Source organism: Nasonia vitripennis, chromosome 1 (assembly GCF_009193385.2).
Source record: "Nasonia vitripennis strain AsymCx chromosome 1, Nvit_psr_1.1, whole genome shotgun sequence".
NCBI lineage: Eukaryota > Metazoa > Arthropoda > Insecta > Hymenoptera > Pteromalidae > Nasonia > Nasonia vitripennis.
The window spans coordinates 19,849,239-19,865,357 of NC_045757.1; the positions used below are offsets into that span (position 1 = coordinate 19,849,239).

The window sequence follows — 16,119 nt, forward strand, 5'->3', positions numbered from 1 at the left end:
AATGCCTCTACGGATCGGAAGATTTGTCGACGGTTATTGGATGATTCACTGCGGCGATGATGCTGTGCCGTGGGGGATTATAGGATAAAGCCTTATATAGGATAGGCTTTATCCTCTTTAAGACAAGAAATCGCGGAATTTCTTGATTTTTCATTTCTGTTCTTCTGGCTCATTCGTAATGTAAATATTTTCATTCACACTACACGGGCAGAAAATTTCAATTTCGATCCGTGTGCTGAAACTGTCAGTCGCACTCGATTCGATTTCATAATCACGGATTGAGCAGAGAAAATCACAACAGAATTATGTGAAAATAGACAAGAAGCCTCCTTTAGGCCACATAAATCGCAGGCAGCCAAACTTGACCTCGAAATTATAAACCACAGCGAACGCAAATATTTCCCATATCCAGCAAAACTCTCGCACAATAGTCCGTACCGAGGCGCATCAGTGCACATGGCACAGCGTGCGCTTCGAATCCTCTCTCTCTCTCTCTCTCTCTCTCTCTCTCTCTCTCTCTCTCTCTCTCTCTCGCTTTGCAAAATTAATTGGCGGCCTAGGGTCAGCACTCGAGACCCGGCGATATTTCACGCCTTCGAATAGGTCACGGCGCGCGCTCGCGAGACAGACGCTGGATTATCGTGGAAATGCCTACGCAGGGACCACCTGTGTCGCTCCTCTCTCGCGCCTTCCCTAACAATGTGTCCTGTTCGCCGCGCGGCGGAAAGAGAAAAAGCGCGTCACCCGCGCACAGAGACTCCCGCGGCATATAAATGATGAATTATGCTTTTCTGAGCCAGCTCGGGGAAGCGCGTGTACTCACGGACACACGCGCGTACGTGATTCAATGCCTCAGCTGACTTTCAAAAGCGGGAGGTCGAGCTAGGAAAAATCGGGAATTCACCGACGACGAGAGAGGAACGGAGATTTTGCGAGCGAGAGACGACGAGATGCGGGGTATTGTGCGATAGAGAGAAGCGCTCGGTCTATGGGAATATGATGGCTATGATTGTCTGTGTGGTTATTGATTGCTTATTGATGTCTTTTGGAAAATTCGCCTTTTTACGGGTGTATCATATAAACTCGCGGAAATTGATAAATCTCGAGTCGGTTTGATACTAGTTTGAGCGGTGTTGGATCGGATCGATGAAGATAACGATAATAAAGTAAATCTGTTGGCGTCGATTGTTTGGAAAGGAACAATATAAAGCAGTCGATCGGTATCATCGCGTGCCGATGTCATTAAATTTTTCAAGTCGACTAAGCCGCCTGTTGTAGCGCACAAGCGAGGCCGTTTGTCGCCTTGTAATTATGACAAATTGAATCGATCGCCTACGCTTCACAACCCTGTGGGAAAGATGGCAAGATTAAAGGCTTGTACGACGTTCGTTTATTCACACGCACGCTGAATCGACGATTTTCCTCGATCTTAAATCCGTCAGCCAACCGAACGATTTCTTCTCAAAGTGCACGCAACTTTTTCTCCCGCAAAACTTAATCCTTATACATCCAGCGCATCTGAAAGAAAGAAAGCGCATAGTCGTCTTTCTCACAGTATGTCAGGGCCTCGAATTTGCATAAACACAAAATCAGCCGCGTAACTCCGCTCGAGTTATGTCTTCCTCGATATAGCCCAGCGCGCAGCGTCCGGAGAAAAAACAGCTCAGTGAGCCCTCGCGAAATTAAGCGTACCGTTCGCGAGCCTCCGAAAAAGCGCCCCGTCCGCGCAATAAACAATGTCACTCGGGGGCAGCAGCGCGAGTGTACGCGATAATAAAAAGCGAGCGCTTTATAGGAACGCCGTTAAAGAGATCGTTTATTGTCATGCATATGTGCGCGCGAGAGCGGCTTTACGATTGGCGCTCGCTGCAATCGTCGTCGATACAGTTTTTGCGGAGCAGCGCAGTCGTGCGCGTCATCCTCGGCTTTTACGAGAGAGAGAGTAATTGCCCGATAATTATTTCGGCTACGCTTTTTGTACGCCCGTGGAGAGAGGGAAGGAAAAAAAGGGGATGACGGCTTTTACGGCGCGTAAACGACCGACACCGCCAGAAATGAGTGTACGGAGGCTAAAAACGCTAATGCGCCTGATGCGTAGTGGCGGCGCATGCGTGTAAGTTCGACGGGATCCGAGTCTCCAGAAGAGCTATGCGCGTATTAAGATTGTGGGATGGTCTCGTATTTTTTCTTCAAGGCGAAAGGTTGATGCCAAGGGATGATTGCGTTTGATGCAATTTTTTTTCGGGAGTCGACGAAAAAATCGTGCGTCAATTAGAGCAGCCAAAACTCGCTCTTCAAAGTGGAGCAAAAAATCAAACTTTTATCACCCTCGAGAACTTCGAGGTAGAACGCTACTGTAATAAAATATTTATCGCAATTCAGTGCCCAAGCACTCTCGAAATTGAATATCATGCACCGCCAAAGAAACGCCCACAGAGTCAAAATCGCGCTCTCGATCGTCTCCGGAGAGGCCCACGCACAATCCCGCGACTTCATACTAATACACCTGACAATCTCCTCGCACGATAAGGACAAATGACCGGGCGTGTATGTTTATAACGGTACCCGCGACACGGCTGCCGCCGTACACTCGCTTTTATAATGCGCCGAAAGCGATGTATTCTTGGGTCGAATTTTCGCGAGGCTTTAATCTGATCAACCTCTCCCTCAGCTCTCTATACTTTTTTTCGCCGCGCCGTTGTAAGTAAGAGTTGTCGGCTGATTTATAAATCGCTGCGGTCCTCTCGAGATGGCTGTTATCTTCTCACGGGATCGCTCGTGCAGAACAGGAGATAAAGGATTTCTTTTTTTTCGATATTTGGATTCTGGCGTGGAGGAGATGCTGGCTGTTTGTTATTAGAGATATATTGTAAGTGGTAACAGGTAGGCACGGGTACGGCAGTGGGTTCCACGTGTAATACGAATACTTTGAACGAGATTTTTATAATCATACTGAGTTTTAGAGCAAAGTTTAGAGCAAGAAAATGAAGTAATAGTCAAGAGCATGTAGGGATATAAAATTTGATCTTGGTATTAAAAGCGTCAGCGCTGCGAATAACTTCCTCGCAGTAAATTTAACCGACTGCATGACTGCATGCAATGCACGTTGCGAAGCAGAGCTTTTCTTTATGCGCAATGTTCAACAATAGCTTATTGATTCGAGAACTGAATAATTTTGACACTTATTTTATGAATCGCAAACTATAATTAGAAAAAAGAGAGTTCAAGTTTCTGTCTCATCGCGTCGATTTTCATTCTCCTCTGCACAGCTCAACTGTACGAGAGTCTATACTTGGCTAATGTAAAGCGGCGTAAATCGAGTATATATTTATATATTTCTACGAAAACGCGCTAACGCCGGCGTATCTCAGTCCGTGTGGGATATATGGCTTTTCAACTAGGGAAAGAAGACGCGACGTGTGGAAAATAAAGTAAGGGTTATGTGCCGCCGCCGTTATTTCGGAGCTGGAGCACGCAATACCGCTTCGTTATTCAGCGCTAATGATACCGTGTCAGGGTAGGATAAATTTATAGTGGTTTCACGTATTAAAAAATCATCGTTTAGTTCTTTCTTTTAAAATATCGTTAAAATTCTAACGCAGTTTCTCGCATGAAATTGTATGAATTGTCTCACACGTACAGGTAAGTAGCCTCCCTCTTAATTTTCGGCACATACGGCACATCATTTCCAAAGCATAAACTTGTCTCATACAAACCGCTTTATGTAGACAAGGATAAACCAAAGAGAAAGAAGAAAAAGACAGAGAAGAAGAAAGAGGATAAAAGGCCACGAGGAAGGTCGTAGATTAATCTCGCGCGCGCGAGCGTTATCTCCTGCCGCGACTCGTAGACATGCTTCCCTCGCTCTGTAAACATCGGGGCTTATCTTCACGTGGAACAACTGGAACTCGCGCATACAATTGCACCGCAAGTGCCGCCGATGTAGTTGTCCCTACGCGTGTGTTGTAGACCCGGACCGCTGCTGCTGCTGAAGCAAGAATTGTTTATGTCCAACTAGCGCAGTATAAGATAGAAAGAGTCTTGTGGCAGTCGTTTTTTACAAAATTTCTCCGAGATACATGTAGTCGCGGCTAAAAATACGTGGTGTCCCGTCCTCGACACCGAAACAATGCGAATTAATCAGGGAAAGAGGCCTATCGTCCCCACGAAAAAAGTCTCTTCCGCCAGTGGTATTAAAATTCCCCCGGGAGGAGGTTCGCACACAAGGAATCGCCGTCTTAACGATCAGCATCGGATGCTTAATACGTCGCGCGGACAGGTACGTCGCGTTGGCGGCGTCGGCTCCTTTGAGGGCTTTCGCCTAATAAATTAATCTATTAGCGCTGGGCCTCCGCGTAATCCCCAATTAGGACGAAATTGATTACGCCGGATTAGCGGCCGTCCGCCGGCCAAAGGCCTATCTGCGCGACTCCGTCTTTCTCTCCCGAGTTTCTATATTTGTGTGTCTCTGATGCGCGTATCTGTGTATGTGTGCATGTTTGAGTGTATAGGATTGGGGGGAGATTTTTGCGGTTGACTGCGGTGACCGCGGCGGCGAATTGCGCGCTGCAGCGCTTTATCGGGGAAATCTTGCCGCTTATAATTGAATGGATTCGCTAAAGATTAGGGGGAGTTGCGCGGCTCGCTGAGTTGTACGCTTTTTGTCTTTGCGGTGGCGTATATTGAGGTGTTGATTGTTGCGGTGTCCTGCGAAATGCAGTGGCGAAGCTTAACAGGCTTATTCGCAGGTATAGCTGTAATATATACTGAAAGGATGGTTTCGTGCGAACGTCTATTAATTCGGGGATTCGAGAAAATTTCATGAAAGTATAGAAATATCGTTTTCTGGATTCGGAGATTTTTTCGAATTTATCTTATTTTAAGAGACTCATTGAACTTTCCTTGTTTGAAGTCGATAATTTTGACACAGTGTAGGACTTAAAAAGGCAGTTTCGTCAGAGTCTATTTCTACAAGAGATAGTGAAGCTATCGAGTATTGATGTCAGGGAGCTAGAGTATAAATATTCAAATCGGTATCAATGTCGATAAGCGTAAGTGTCATCAATGCTCCGTAAGAGTAATCCCGCTACCAATAACAAACTCCGACTTTTTCCTCCAAATACAAACTCCATCGGCACCAGTAAAATACCAGATATCGTCTCCCGTCGTTACATCATAGCAACTCGGTACGTAAGCGTATACAAACAATTTATCAGTGTCACCGCAGCAGCGCAAATTAATCAGCGGCGTAATTAATAACAAAAAAACTACCGTAAAGCACGGGTTTAATGAAATTTTAAAGCACGAGACACTCGTGTGCAGCCATTTGTTTTACAGCCCCTGCTTGGACGCATATAATTAACTTTTGACTTTTGCGCTTGCGGCGTCCCTCTTTATAACCCCGGGAGCAGCGCGCGACGGAAATTTCGCGTTCTCCCACACTTGAGGGGACGTGCAACAAATTGTCCCCCGGACCGCGTAGTAGTGCCGCTCGTTCGAATATCGCGGGCTTCCCGTTCGCGCGCGCGATTCATAAATCAGCAGATAAGATCGCGAGGCTCCGATTATGGATGTTATCTGTGCGCGGATAGGGAGGTCCTCTACTTTTTTTAGTTTTTGCTTTCTTCCTCACGGCGAGGCTCGTTTGTTTTTTAATTAGGCGATCCTTCTTTATTACGTGGACGAGTTTAATGGCAATTAGATGGAATTAGAGGATACGCGCGATGGACGTCATTAGTCTTGCGGGGGATCCTTTGGGAGATAGGTGGTGTTATTGATCGAGTAGAGGTATTGAGAAATCAGTCGTGGGAGAGATTACATATTCTGTGCTAATGAGCTGGGTTTGTTGGGGCCTATATTTAGATGGAAAAGTAGGAAATATGATTATTTTTTATTGATTTCAGGTAGATACGTTAATAGAGATGTAAAGAGTTTTTCATTTTTAGAAAGCAAAACTAATTGTCAAGTAGGTAGATCTTCATGATTTGTGCGAAGAGTCTACAATAAGATATTCGAATGCAAATTTATTGCAAATGAAGCACATATTTTTAATCACTTCGCGATGATCTACAGTGTTATATAGTACATGGTTAGCTAAATTTTATCAGATAATTTTTGTTATGCCGCCGACATTTTTAACGATCAATTATAGTTGCCAATTAGATGAGTAACCAGTGTATATAGTTATATGGTCTGGGATTTTCCTAAACTTTTGATCACTGCTGTATTGCTTATCGTTCTACTGCAAGTTGTGTTGGTGAATACGAACACTCCTAAATCAGCTTGCACTATCACATTTACGCAGTAGCCGACGACTTAAAGCTCAGAGTTTTCGTGATTCTTCGTCAGTCACGGTTCCGCTGTCGAGGAACAACTAAGCAGGCTTCAAATAACGTAGCTGTTATAATTTTCAAGTCCAAACAAAAGGTAGGAAACTACGTAATCGAATAATTAACTTTTGTGCTAAAAATCGTGCTGAAATATAGAGAATAACGTTACATCACCAAAATGTAAAACACGAAGTAAATCTGAAAATAAATCATTTCTATAAATTTCGATTGTGTATTATATGAAATAAGTTTTTTACTCTTGTTTGCATTATATAAATGTGCTAGCTTTGTTTAATGTAATCTTGGACCGGCGTATGCGTTTTCGAATCAGTTGTTTCAGAACGTCAATTATTACATAGTAATAAATTGATTATTATAAATATTACACTTCCTGAAAAAATTATTAAAAATCATAAACATTTACAGAATTAACATGAAGTTCCTAATTGTTGCACTGTTGATGGCCGTCGTGGTGGTTCAAGTACTCGCAGATGACGAATGGGAGCAATACAAAGTAATTTTCGAATAAAAGTATCATCGAGTAGCCTCTAAAAATATAATTTATAATACTATCGTTCTTCGTTACAGATAAAGTTTAACAAAAAATACGCGAACCCGGAAGAAGAACAACGTAGATACAAAATTTACTTAGATACCAAAAAAAAAGTAGAAGAACACAATGTTAAGTACAACAATGGAGAAGTGTCTTTCTCGCTTGGTATCAACCATTTCGCTGACAGGGTAAGTTTTGTGTTGCATTACTACGAACCAATTGAAAAAGGTGTACGAGTGGGTAACAGATACAATTTAATTTTTTTGTGTACTTATTTAGACCCCCGAAGAATTGAAGAGCATGCACGGGCTCAGACTTCCGGAGCAGAAGGTATAGACTGAATAGTTTATCGTTAAAGTAATCGTTATCTGTGTTACCAAAGATTTGTATCTATAAAACGTTAAAATGATCTATTCGAATACAACCAAGCTGATATTTAAATAATTTTCGAGTTGAACAATAAAAGCTTTCATATGATATATATTCAATTAAGCTTTGTTTCTTCCCTACCATCGATGCAAAGGACAAATCCTTAATCCGTGTAATATTTATTTTTCAGTCTAAATCCGAACACAAGCAGAAAGCCGAAGCCTTCATAAGGCCAGACTAAGAACAGCAAAACCAAACTCCAGAAAATCGCTCATTTTCATACTTATATTCCATCGATTCCTCCAGTGCGTCGATTAATCTACTCTGGCGGGTAAGACCTATTTGTTGCTACTCGCGCATTTTCGTTCGCATGATCATTCAGATGAGTCGCGCCTCTCATCGCTTGAATAAACCGGCTGCCGTGCGCAATCTTAATAGCGAGAATTAGTCAGCGCAAGCCGCGGACTAATTAGGGTAGTCAGATTTGTCCTGAGTTGTGGAAGATGTAAGAGGCCGCCGTGTACCGGTCACTCAACCTTTTTTAAAGTGATCCAACATAAATAGTCACTTCAAATCTGGAATAATTGATCGATGGTTGTGCGTGATTCTGGTGACCACTCGTTTATCATCGTATAGTTTTAAAACGAAATAAAGTACAAAATACTTGATAAATCCACGCGTTCTAAAAATAATCATTATTTCCACTGTAAACCCATCCTGATTTTTAATTCCTGTTCATCCGTATATGTATGTGCGTGCGCGCGCGCGTGTGCATCAGCCATTCTACAATAAGTCGGAAACTTTTTTTTTTTTTTAAGTGGCATTTGGAACTCGAAAGTTCATCGCCTCATCTACGCAAGCCTTCCACGCTGCCCTATCTTGTGTCAACCCCCACCCAAGATGCACCTCTCCGATCGACACCCACCCGTCCTATTTCTACTAGATCCGCTTTTACGTTGTCCTCCCACCTACCTCTAGGTTTACCTAGAGGTCGCGTTACCATCGGCCTGCCCTTCATGACACGCGCTGCCGTACGGTCGTCTCCCATTCTCGCTACGTGTCCTGCCCATCCCAATCTGCGCGATTTTATTATTCTGTTAATATTTGGTGACACGTACAGATTGTGTAACTCATCATTGTGTAGTCTCCTCCATTCCCCGGTTTCCTCATCTTTCTTCGGCCCGTATATTTTTCGCAAGACTTTATTTTCAAATACCCTAAAACGGTTGTCCGCCTGCTTAGTGAGAGCCCACGTTTCGCACCCGTATAGAACCACCGGCAGTATTATTGTCCTGTATATTCTTATTTTAACGTTTTTAGATAACAGCCGCGACTTAAGTAAATAACTCACGGCGTAGAAGCAAGCATTACACGAATGGAGTCTCTTATTTATTTCGACATTAATCTCGTTTCTATCATTTATGGTCGTACCCAGATACCTGAATTCGCTAACCTTTTCAAAAGTAAAATTCCCAACTCTGAGATCTTCCTCCCCGTTTTTGATTCACTCACTTCTAACCCTGTATACTCCACCGCTTTTATGAGGATTTCCGCGTTTCTTGCTACCGTTTCCCTACAATCCCCCAGTATATCCAAATCATCTGCGTAGCCTAGTATCTGCGTTGTTCCATTAAGCGTTGCGCCCAGCTGGCTAACTTGCATTTTTCTAACGGCATACTCTAACGTTAAGTTGAACAGCACCGTAGAGAGCCCATCCACTTGTTTTAAACCATCGCGTATCATGAAGAGTTCTGATACATTACCGCCTACTCGGACCTTTCCCGTGCTTGCGTTCAGACCTATTTAAATTAATCTCACGAGTTTTTTCGGTACACCGAGAAGTACTAGAATTTGATACATTTTGCTTCGCTTAATAGAGTCGTACGCTTTTTTAAAATCTATAAATAGTTGGTGTATGGTTTCGCAAAATTCCCACTTTTTCTCTAACAACTGTCTTATGGTAAACATTTGATCGCTCGTCGATCTGTTGCGCCGAAATCCGCACTGATAATCTCCTACTATATCTTCCACGAATGGAGTGAGTCTAGCTTGTATTACGTTTGACAGAATTTTGTAGCACGTTGCTAAAAGTGAGATACCCCTATAGTTAATCCAGTCTGTCTTATCCCCCTTTTTAAAAATCGGTATAATGATAGATTCCTTCCAATTTTCGGGTATTGTTACATTTTTCCAGATGGCACATACTAGTTTATAGATTTTGAAAGTGAGCTCGACGCCCCCATATTTGAGTAACTCAGCTGGTATAGAGTCATTTCCCGCGGCTTTGTTGTTTTTTAGTTTTTTAATCGCGGCCTCTACTTCTTGGTAGCTCGGTTCCTCCACGTGGAGTTCAGCAGTGTAAATTTCCTCCCCTAATTCTTCGCTATTTTCGTGCACGTTTAATAATTTATCGAAATAATTTTTCCACAGCGACAGTAATTCGTTGTCATTTGTTACGAGGTCCCCGTTTTCGTCCTTCATCAATTGCGCTCTACTCCTAAAACCCTTTCTGATGGCGTTAATCCCTCTGTACATTTTGTGGGGGTTATTTTCCTTACTGTTAGTTTCTATTCTCCTAATAAGATTCTTTTGGTACTCCCGCTTCTTAATTCTGTAGATCGCGCTCGTCTGTTTCCTTGCGTTAGAATACTCTTCTACGGTCCTATCGCTTCTATTTTGTAAGCTATCTAATTTAGCCTTTTTACGCCTTTCAAACCAGAGTTCGCACTCTTCGTCAAACCATAGTTTGCTCTTTGGCTTTTTCTTTTTACCCAGTACTTTGTTCGCGACCTCTTTTACCGTTTTCTCGATGTCCCCCCATAAGCTATTCGGTTCGTCATTCCCCTCCGGCGATGTGTTTGCTTCTTCAAGTGCCTGAAACCTGTTATTAATTTCTATCTGGTACCTAATTCGCTCTGTTCTATCTCGTAGTTTCTCAATATCGAAGCTTTCTACCTTGTTTGCTCGCTTACTATTTTGATTCGCTACTAGTCTAGCTCTTAAGTTGGCTACTACTAGGAAGTGGTCCGAGTCGCTATCTGCCCCTCTGTAAGCCCTTATGTCAAGAACATTAGTATGACGTCTTTTTTCAATGAGGAAATGATCAATTTGGTTCTGTGTGGCCCCGTCCGGTGATGTCCACGTTGCCTTGTGTATGTTCTTGTGCTTAAAACACGTAGTTTTGATTATAAGATCTTTTGCCGCCGCGAAATTTATGACCCTAATACCGTTATCATTGCTGGCTTCGTGCAGGCTTTCCTTACCTATAGTAGGCCTAAACATTTCCTCCCTACCTATTTTAGCATTGAAAGCGCCTAATACTATTCTTGTGTCGTAAGACGCGAACTGGTCGATTACCTGCTCTAAAGTTTCGTAATAGAGATCCTTAGCTTCTTCTTCTTTGTCCTCCGTAGGACAGTGTACATTAATAAATACATATCTATACCATTCACCTTCGATAATGATGTACGAGAGCCTATCATTGACGGATTTGAAACTTTTAACCGAATGTATGATGCTTTTGCTTACGAGAAATCCGGTGCCTAGAGATCCCCCACTCCCGGCCCCATACAGGTACGTGAAGTTACCCGATGCTAGTACTCCGCCATCTGGCCACCGCGATTCCTGTATTGCTACCAAATCTAGATTGTACCTATCAGCTTCCTTTACGAGTTCTTTAAACGCACCTGCTCTGTATAGACTGCGAACATTCCAAGTTCCGACCCTTAAGTCCCTTTTGGTTCGGATTTGATTTTTTTGAGCCATGATGTTATGTTAAACCTGCGCGCTTCGGATCCTGTTCCGATCGCAGGTGAGTCCACCGTTCTAGAGGTGATAACCCCCATACCTCTCTAGAACTAAGTATGAGAGCTTTCCGACTTTGACAAGGACAGTGTCAACTCGTCGTCAGACACACTACGGTTTCATTCTCGCATCCTAACGCCCCCCTGCAAGGCAGCGCGCCTTCGCTGGCATCGTTACCGCGTAAGACCAGGTGACGAATCATTCTACACATCCCCTTTCGGGGCAGTTGTCATCGCTCCCGCATCCTCCTCGGCAGCAGGATTTTTGCCCATTTTTGTAATATTTGATGAAAGAGATAGATTGAGAGATAAGAGATAATGTGAAGTGTTTTTTTTTGTTGTGGTGCTTGCGTAGTGTTTCTAGATGAATGCGTTCGACAGTGTGGGCTCATCACACCCACGCCTGTTCCTATCGGCTGTCCGCGGCTGCTTATTCAATTTATTCGCAGCTTTCTCAGGGGCTGTTCCTCTATTCGCAACCTAAGGACGCGCTGTGTAGTGGTGATAGGCACCCACCCGTCCGATCTGGACGACAACGCCCAAGACCTGCTTAGGGTAGCGGCATTGTAACAGAGTCGGAAACTTTACGTTCGAAAAATCGAGGTCTTGGTCTAGAGGTTTGGAAATACAAAATACCCCGTGGCGGATTTGCGAATCTTTTGAGTCGACATCCCCTTAAGTTGCAACTTAAGTCATGACTTAAATATTATTTAAAAAAGAGTTACTACCCAAATTATGACTTGAGTTAATACTTAAAATTTTTAAATTAAAATTATAACTATTAAGTTATAAATTAAGTTGTAACTTGAGTGATTATTTTTTTGTACTTGAAAAGTTACTGTGAAGATTCACAAAATATGCCATACGTAAGCCAAAGCTTCTGACAATACCGTTAAAAATGAATAATTCAACCGAAAAAAATTGTCAATCAGACTTTTAGATTCTTTGGTATTACGAATGAGAATTATTAAACGATTTGTATATGTAAGAATTATAAAATCTTTCAATTCGCAAATTACTTACAAAAAAAGGAATACTTCGCAAAACAAAAACTTTGCGCATAAAGCAAATATGTTAATGAGTAATTTACACCGCTGCACCGAATAATTGCTCTCTCCAATCATCGAGTAGCAGCCTCGTAAGAAGAACGTGGCGCAAATCAATAGTCATTAGTCACGCGAATCACGAATGCATCGTTGCGATGCGCTCACGTGTACGTTAAATTGCCGGCTGATCAGTATAGAAAAGCACCGCGCCCCGAAGCTACGCTGTATGCGCGAGCGTGAATCTCGCAACTCATTTTGCATATACGCCCTTTAAGTATATTCACTTATCACTAGCGAGAAAGTATGCCCGATGTTTATGCGCGTTGCTACCGTTGCGCTCTGTGTGTGCTCTCACACGATTGAGGGTCTATTAGGCGTAATATGCTATAATTGCTAATGACTGGCAATTGCTCGCCTGCGTTGGGTTGCTATATTTCTAATAGTTATTAACGCGTTCTCGGCATATCAGGGAGGAATCATTAATCGATGCATTCTACACACCTATTTTGTGGTATTCACTTACCATCCACGCTCAAAAAATTAGCACAGAAAAACTCGTGCCTCAACACTCATGAAACTCCCAATACTTTGGAGCTAGAAGCTGGTGCATGTGCGGCACGAGGTTCATCCTCTGCCACGTGCCCGCCTGCCCCTCGGCGAAATATCGTGCCTGCGCTCGAACCTGCCACGGCGAGTACACTCCTGCACACGAGCATTAAAATCTCTCTCGAGTATTTTCCCCATATAGCTAGATGCACGCGTGTATACACGGCAAAAGCAGCAACGGCAGCAACACCCGAAGCGAACGATCGCTTTGACCCGCGACCCCATCAATAACCGACAAATCATACACCGCTGGGGCGGCGGCAGAAGCAACAGGTTGCTCCTCGCGCCCGGTACGAGGCTGCTTCTGCTCTTTCATTTGCGAGTGCGATTATTACCTCGGGCGTTGCGCGGCTGAGGAAGTGGGTAGGTTCGCGGAGGGGTAATTGCAGCCGAGGGGAGAGAGCGAGCTAAGAGGCAAAGAGGATGTGTATATATAATACGAAGGTGGCCGGAATTTTCGGATGAGTGATACGCTTTTGGAGAGATATTACGCCGGCGCTGCGATGATTATTGGTATTCGAGGGGGTTTTTCGAGTGGGGGGTGAGGTCCTGGGCGAAAATTCGTTAGAGAAGCACCTGTACAATAATTTCATTTGTATCGCTAGAAGTTGATCTTAAGATTCCTTGAAATTCTTGGAAGTCGATTTTTTCTTCCGATAAATTACACCCGGAATCGCTGTCTGTTCTTACAACCGCGTCATTGAATCTCTTCCACATGGCTCCATTCAACACGAATCAAAAAAATTCATTACTCCATCGAGCAAAGATCATCCGAGCGTAAAAGGCTAATGGAAACCGCGTTAATGGCTCATCGTATCTGTGCAAAATCAACTTGATTCGCGCGCCTTCCCGAAACTCGAGCCCCCCTTTTTTCTCTCTATCGCGCGCGCGCGTCTCAATAGCAACTCTTATATACGTATACACGTATACATATATCTATAGGTGCGCGTATATTTTAAAGAGAAAGAGCGATTGCGCGTCTCCCTAATGAAACGTCAGCGATTACGCGTGCGCCGCGGAAGATTGATCGTCCTTTTGAGCGTGGACTGGAAGGTTCGACGAACGAACGTATATGTATACGTGCACCTGAAGTGTAGGACAGCTGAATACGCGCGGCCTCGACCTATCCTCGAGCTTGAACTTGAATTCTTGTGCGGAGCGTTTCCGGATTGATTAGCATTCCGCTGGAGTGAAAGTGGTCGGGTGATAATTGATGCTAAATTGGATTTGATTTTTGCACGGCTTGATTGATTTATAGATTTATTGCAATGTATCGTTTTGAAAGGTCGCGCTCACTTGATGTGTTTCGTGCATTTTTCGGAGAGGAACGTATAGTAAATAATTATGCCTTTATGATCCCTTGTGAGGCTTTACTATGCATTATATTTTTCATTGCCAAACGATAATAGATCATATACAAGTGATCTCTGTCATGCAGCTTGCAGAAAATTGACAGGAAGATGGAATGTGGCTTTTTTAAATTTTCTCTTCGTGTTTTGAATATACTTTACAAATTACTTGCACTGCAGGTCCTGATGCTGATTCTGTAACGTACGACACCACGGGTGATTTTTTCTTCTCGTTATGCACCTATATTTATTCAAGCCACACTCGCATCTCTATATAAAATTCCCGCATAAGCGCAATAAATATTCGAAAAAGCCTAAAATAAGCGGTTTTATTTGCATTGATAAGCAGCGCGGCGCCTCTTCCCTTATTTACAATTTTATCAATTCGCGCACTCACGCTTATGCGCACGAAGTCGGCCGAAAAAAAATCCTCTTGCGCGCACAGGCGAGATAGCCGCCGCGCTGCGATTCAATTTTTAAGCGATTAAACGAGCCGCCGCGCGAAATTTCGTGCCACCGCCGATGCGTAATTGCACTTTTTTCACGCGAAATAATTGTTGCGCGCATTTACACTCGCGTGATTATCTCCTGATATATGGAGCCTCATCTGCATAACCTCCGCCGTCTTTAAACGATTCTTCGGGCGCGTGACGCCTCGTAAATACACTTAGCCGATGTATGCTATACGTGGTTATTTTTGCGCTCGTCGCGAATTAAAAATAACCCGGTCGCCGCGCGGCGTTTCCGAAAATTCGATATGTAAATGCTCCGTGAATTTCGCGTTTATACTCGTGGGTATATGCGCTGAGCAGGCATATTTACATGTCGATGAAATTTCGAGCTCTGTAATTACTATATAATTGATTTATCACCGAAAACGATTTACTTCGAAAGTGTTAAAATTGCGTAAGTTAATTTTTTTTTAATAACTCATGTACACGGGAAAATCGATGTTGAATTTATGTTTTTAACTTGTAAAAATAATAATACGATTGAAAAAAATTTAATTTCCGTTTGAAAGAATTAACATGTTTCTCATTACAAGTCATGCTGTGCGCAGTTATGCTCGAGTATTTGTTTCTCGCTTATTGAAATCATGCGACCATTATCTCAAATGGCTTCCTAAAGACGTATAAACCGTCGGGCATATTCTACTCCGTTGAATATTTGGGGTGTTAAGTGCTAATCGATGACGTCAATGCGAGCATCGAAAATAATATTCAAAATTTACGCTCCCGGAGTTAAGGTGCAGCAGATATTTGCGGTCGTAAAGGTATATCACTTCATTCGCTTCTCTTCCTCCCAAAAGAGATAATCATTTCTTTTTGGTGACTGAAATTTCGATTCGCCATTTCGTACACGAGGCCAAATCGAGACCGAATAAAAGTCCTTTCGCGCGGAACAAATATCCCTATTTCGGCGCTTGATTAATCGTACTGTACACCGCACCGATGCAGCGCCGTAAAAACTGCCATAAAGCAGTGGAAAACAACGCAGCTTGTTCTCCGAAATCCCTCTCGCGTATGTAAAACTTCGTCTCGCCCAGCGTTTTCTCTCGAAAGCAGCCGAAAGCTACCGCGGGCTAAGGTGAGCACGTAACGGTCGCGTACGTATAGACACACTTTCTTCGCGTGCGAAAAAGACACACGCGCGGGGCTTCCGCTCGAACTTGTAAATCCTCAGACTGCTTTACGACTTTTCGGACGCGGGCGTGTATTGTTCGAATTAAATGGCAGAGGAGCAATGGGACGGTGTGGTATTATTTCGTATGAGGTGCATCAGCTCCGTGGGTATGGCGACGTAATGTGAAATTGAAATTTTACATAAATATTGGTAGCTCTGCGTATCGTTGGGTATTGAAAAACGTGATGTGATTTTTAATTCTAGGTGAATCGCATCTGAAAACACACTATATATTTTTAAAGTTTGAAGATTACTGAACCTTGTTACAAATCCAATCAAGTACACCTAATTGAACTTAATTTTAATATCACTCATAATATCTGCGCCAACGTTATAAGAAGTTAAAATGCAAACTGGTATATCGTCATTTCGAGAAATTTT

General features: G+C 43.1%; 1 protein-coding gene across 4 annotated transcripts in view; it reads left to right on the forward strand.

Moving 5' to 3' along the window:
• The first annotated feature begins 6,290 nt into the window (after positions 1-6,290).
• LOC100117951 (crustapain) overlaps positions 6,291-16,119 on the forward strand; it is a 42,573-nt gene continuing 32,744 nt past the window's right edge. For 2 of the 4 annotated variants that reach the window (XR_004344407.1, XR_004226678.2), the window contains exons 1-5: positions 6,291-6,426; positions 6,756-6,843; positions 6,918-7,070; positions 7,162-7,212; positions 7,442-7,582. Coding sequence is in view for 2 of the 4 variants with exons in the window: in XM_031923345.1 (XP_031779205.1) it covers positions 6,763-6,843; positions 6,918-7,070; positions 7,162-7,212; positions 7,442-7,492 (336 nt within the window). In the remaining 2 variants the exon portion in view is untranslated. Of the gene's footprint in view, positions 6,688-6,755; positions 6,844-6,917; positions 7,071-7,161; positions 7,371-7,441; positions 7,924-16,119 lie in introns of those variants that run through there. The other 2 variants (XM_031923345.1, XM_032595775.1) reach the window with 2 other exon arrangements.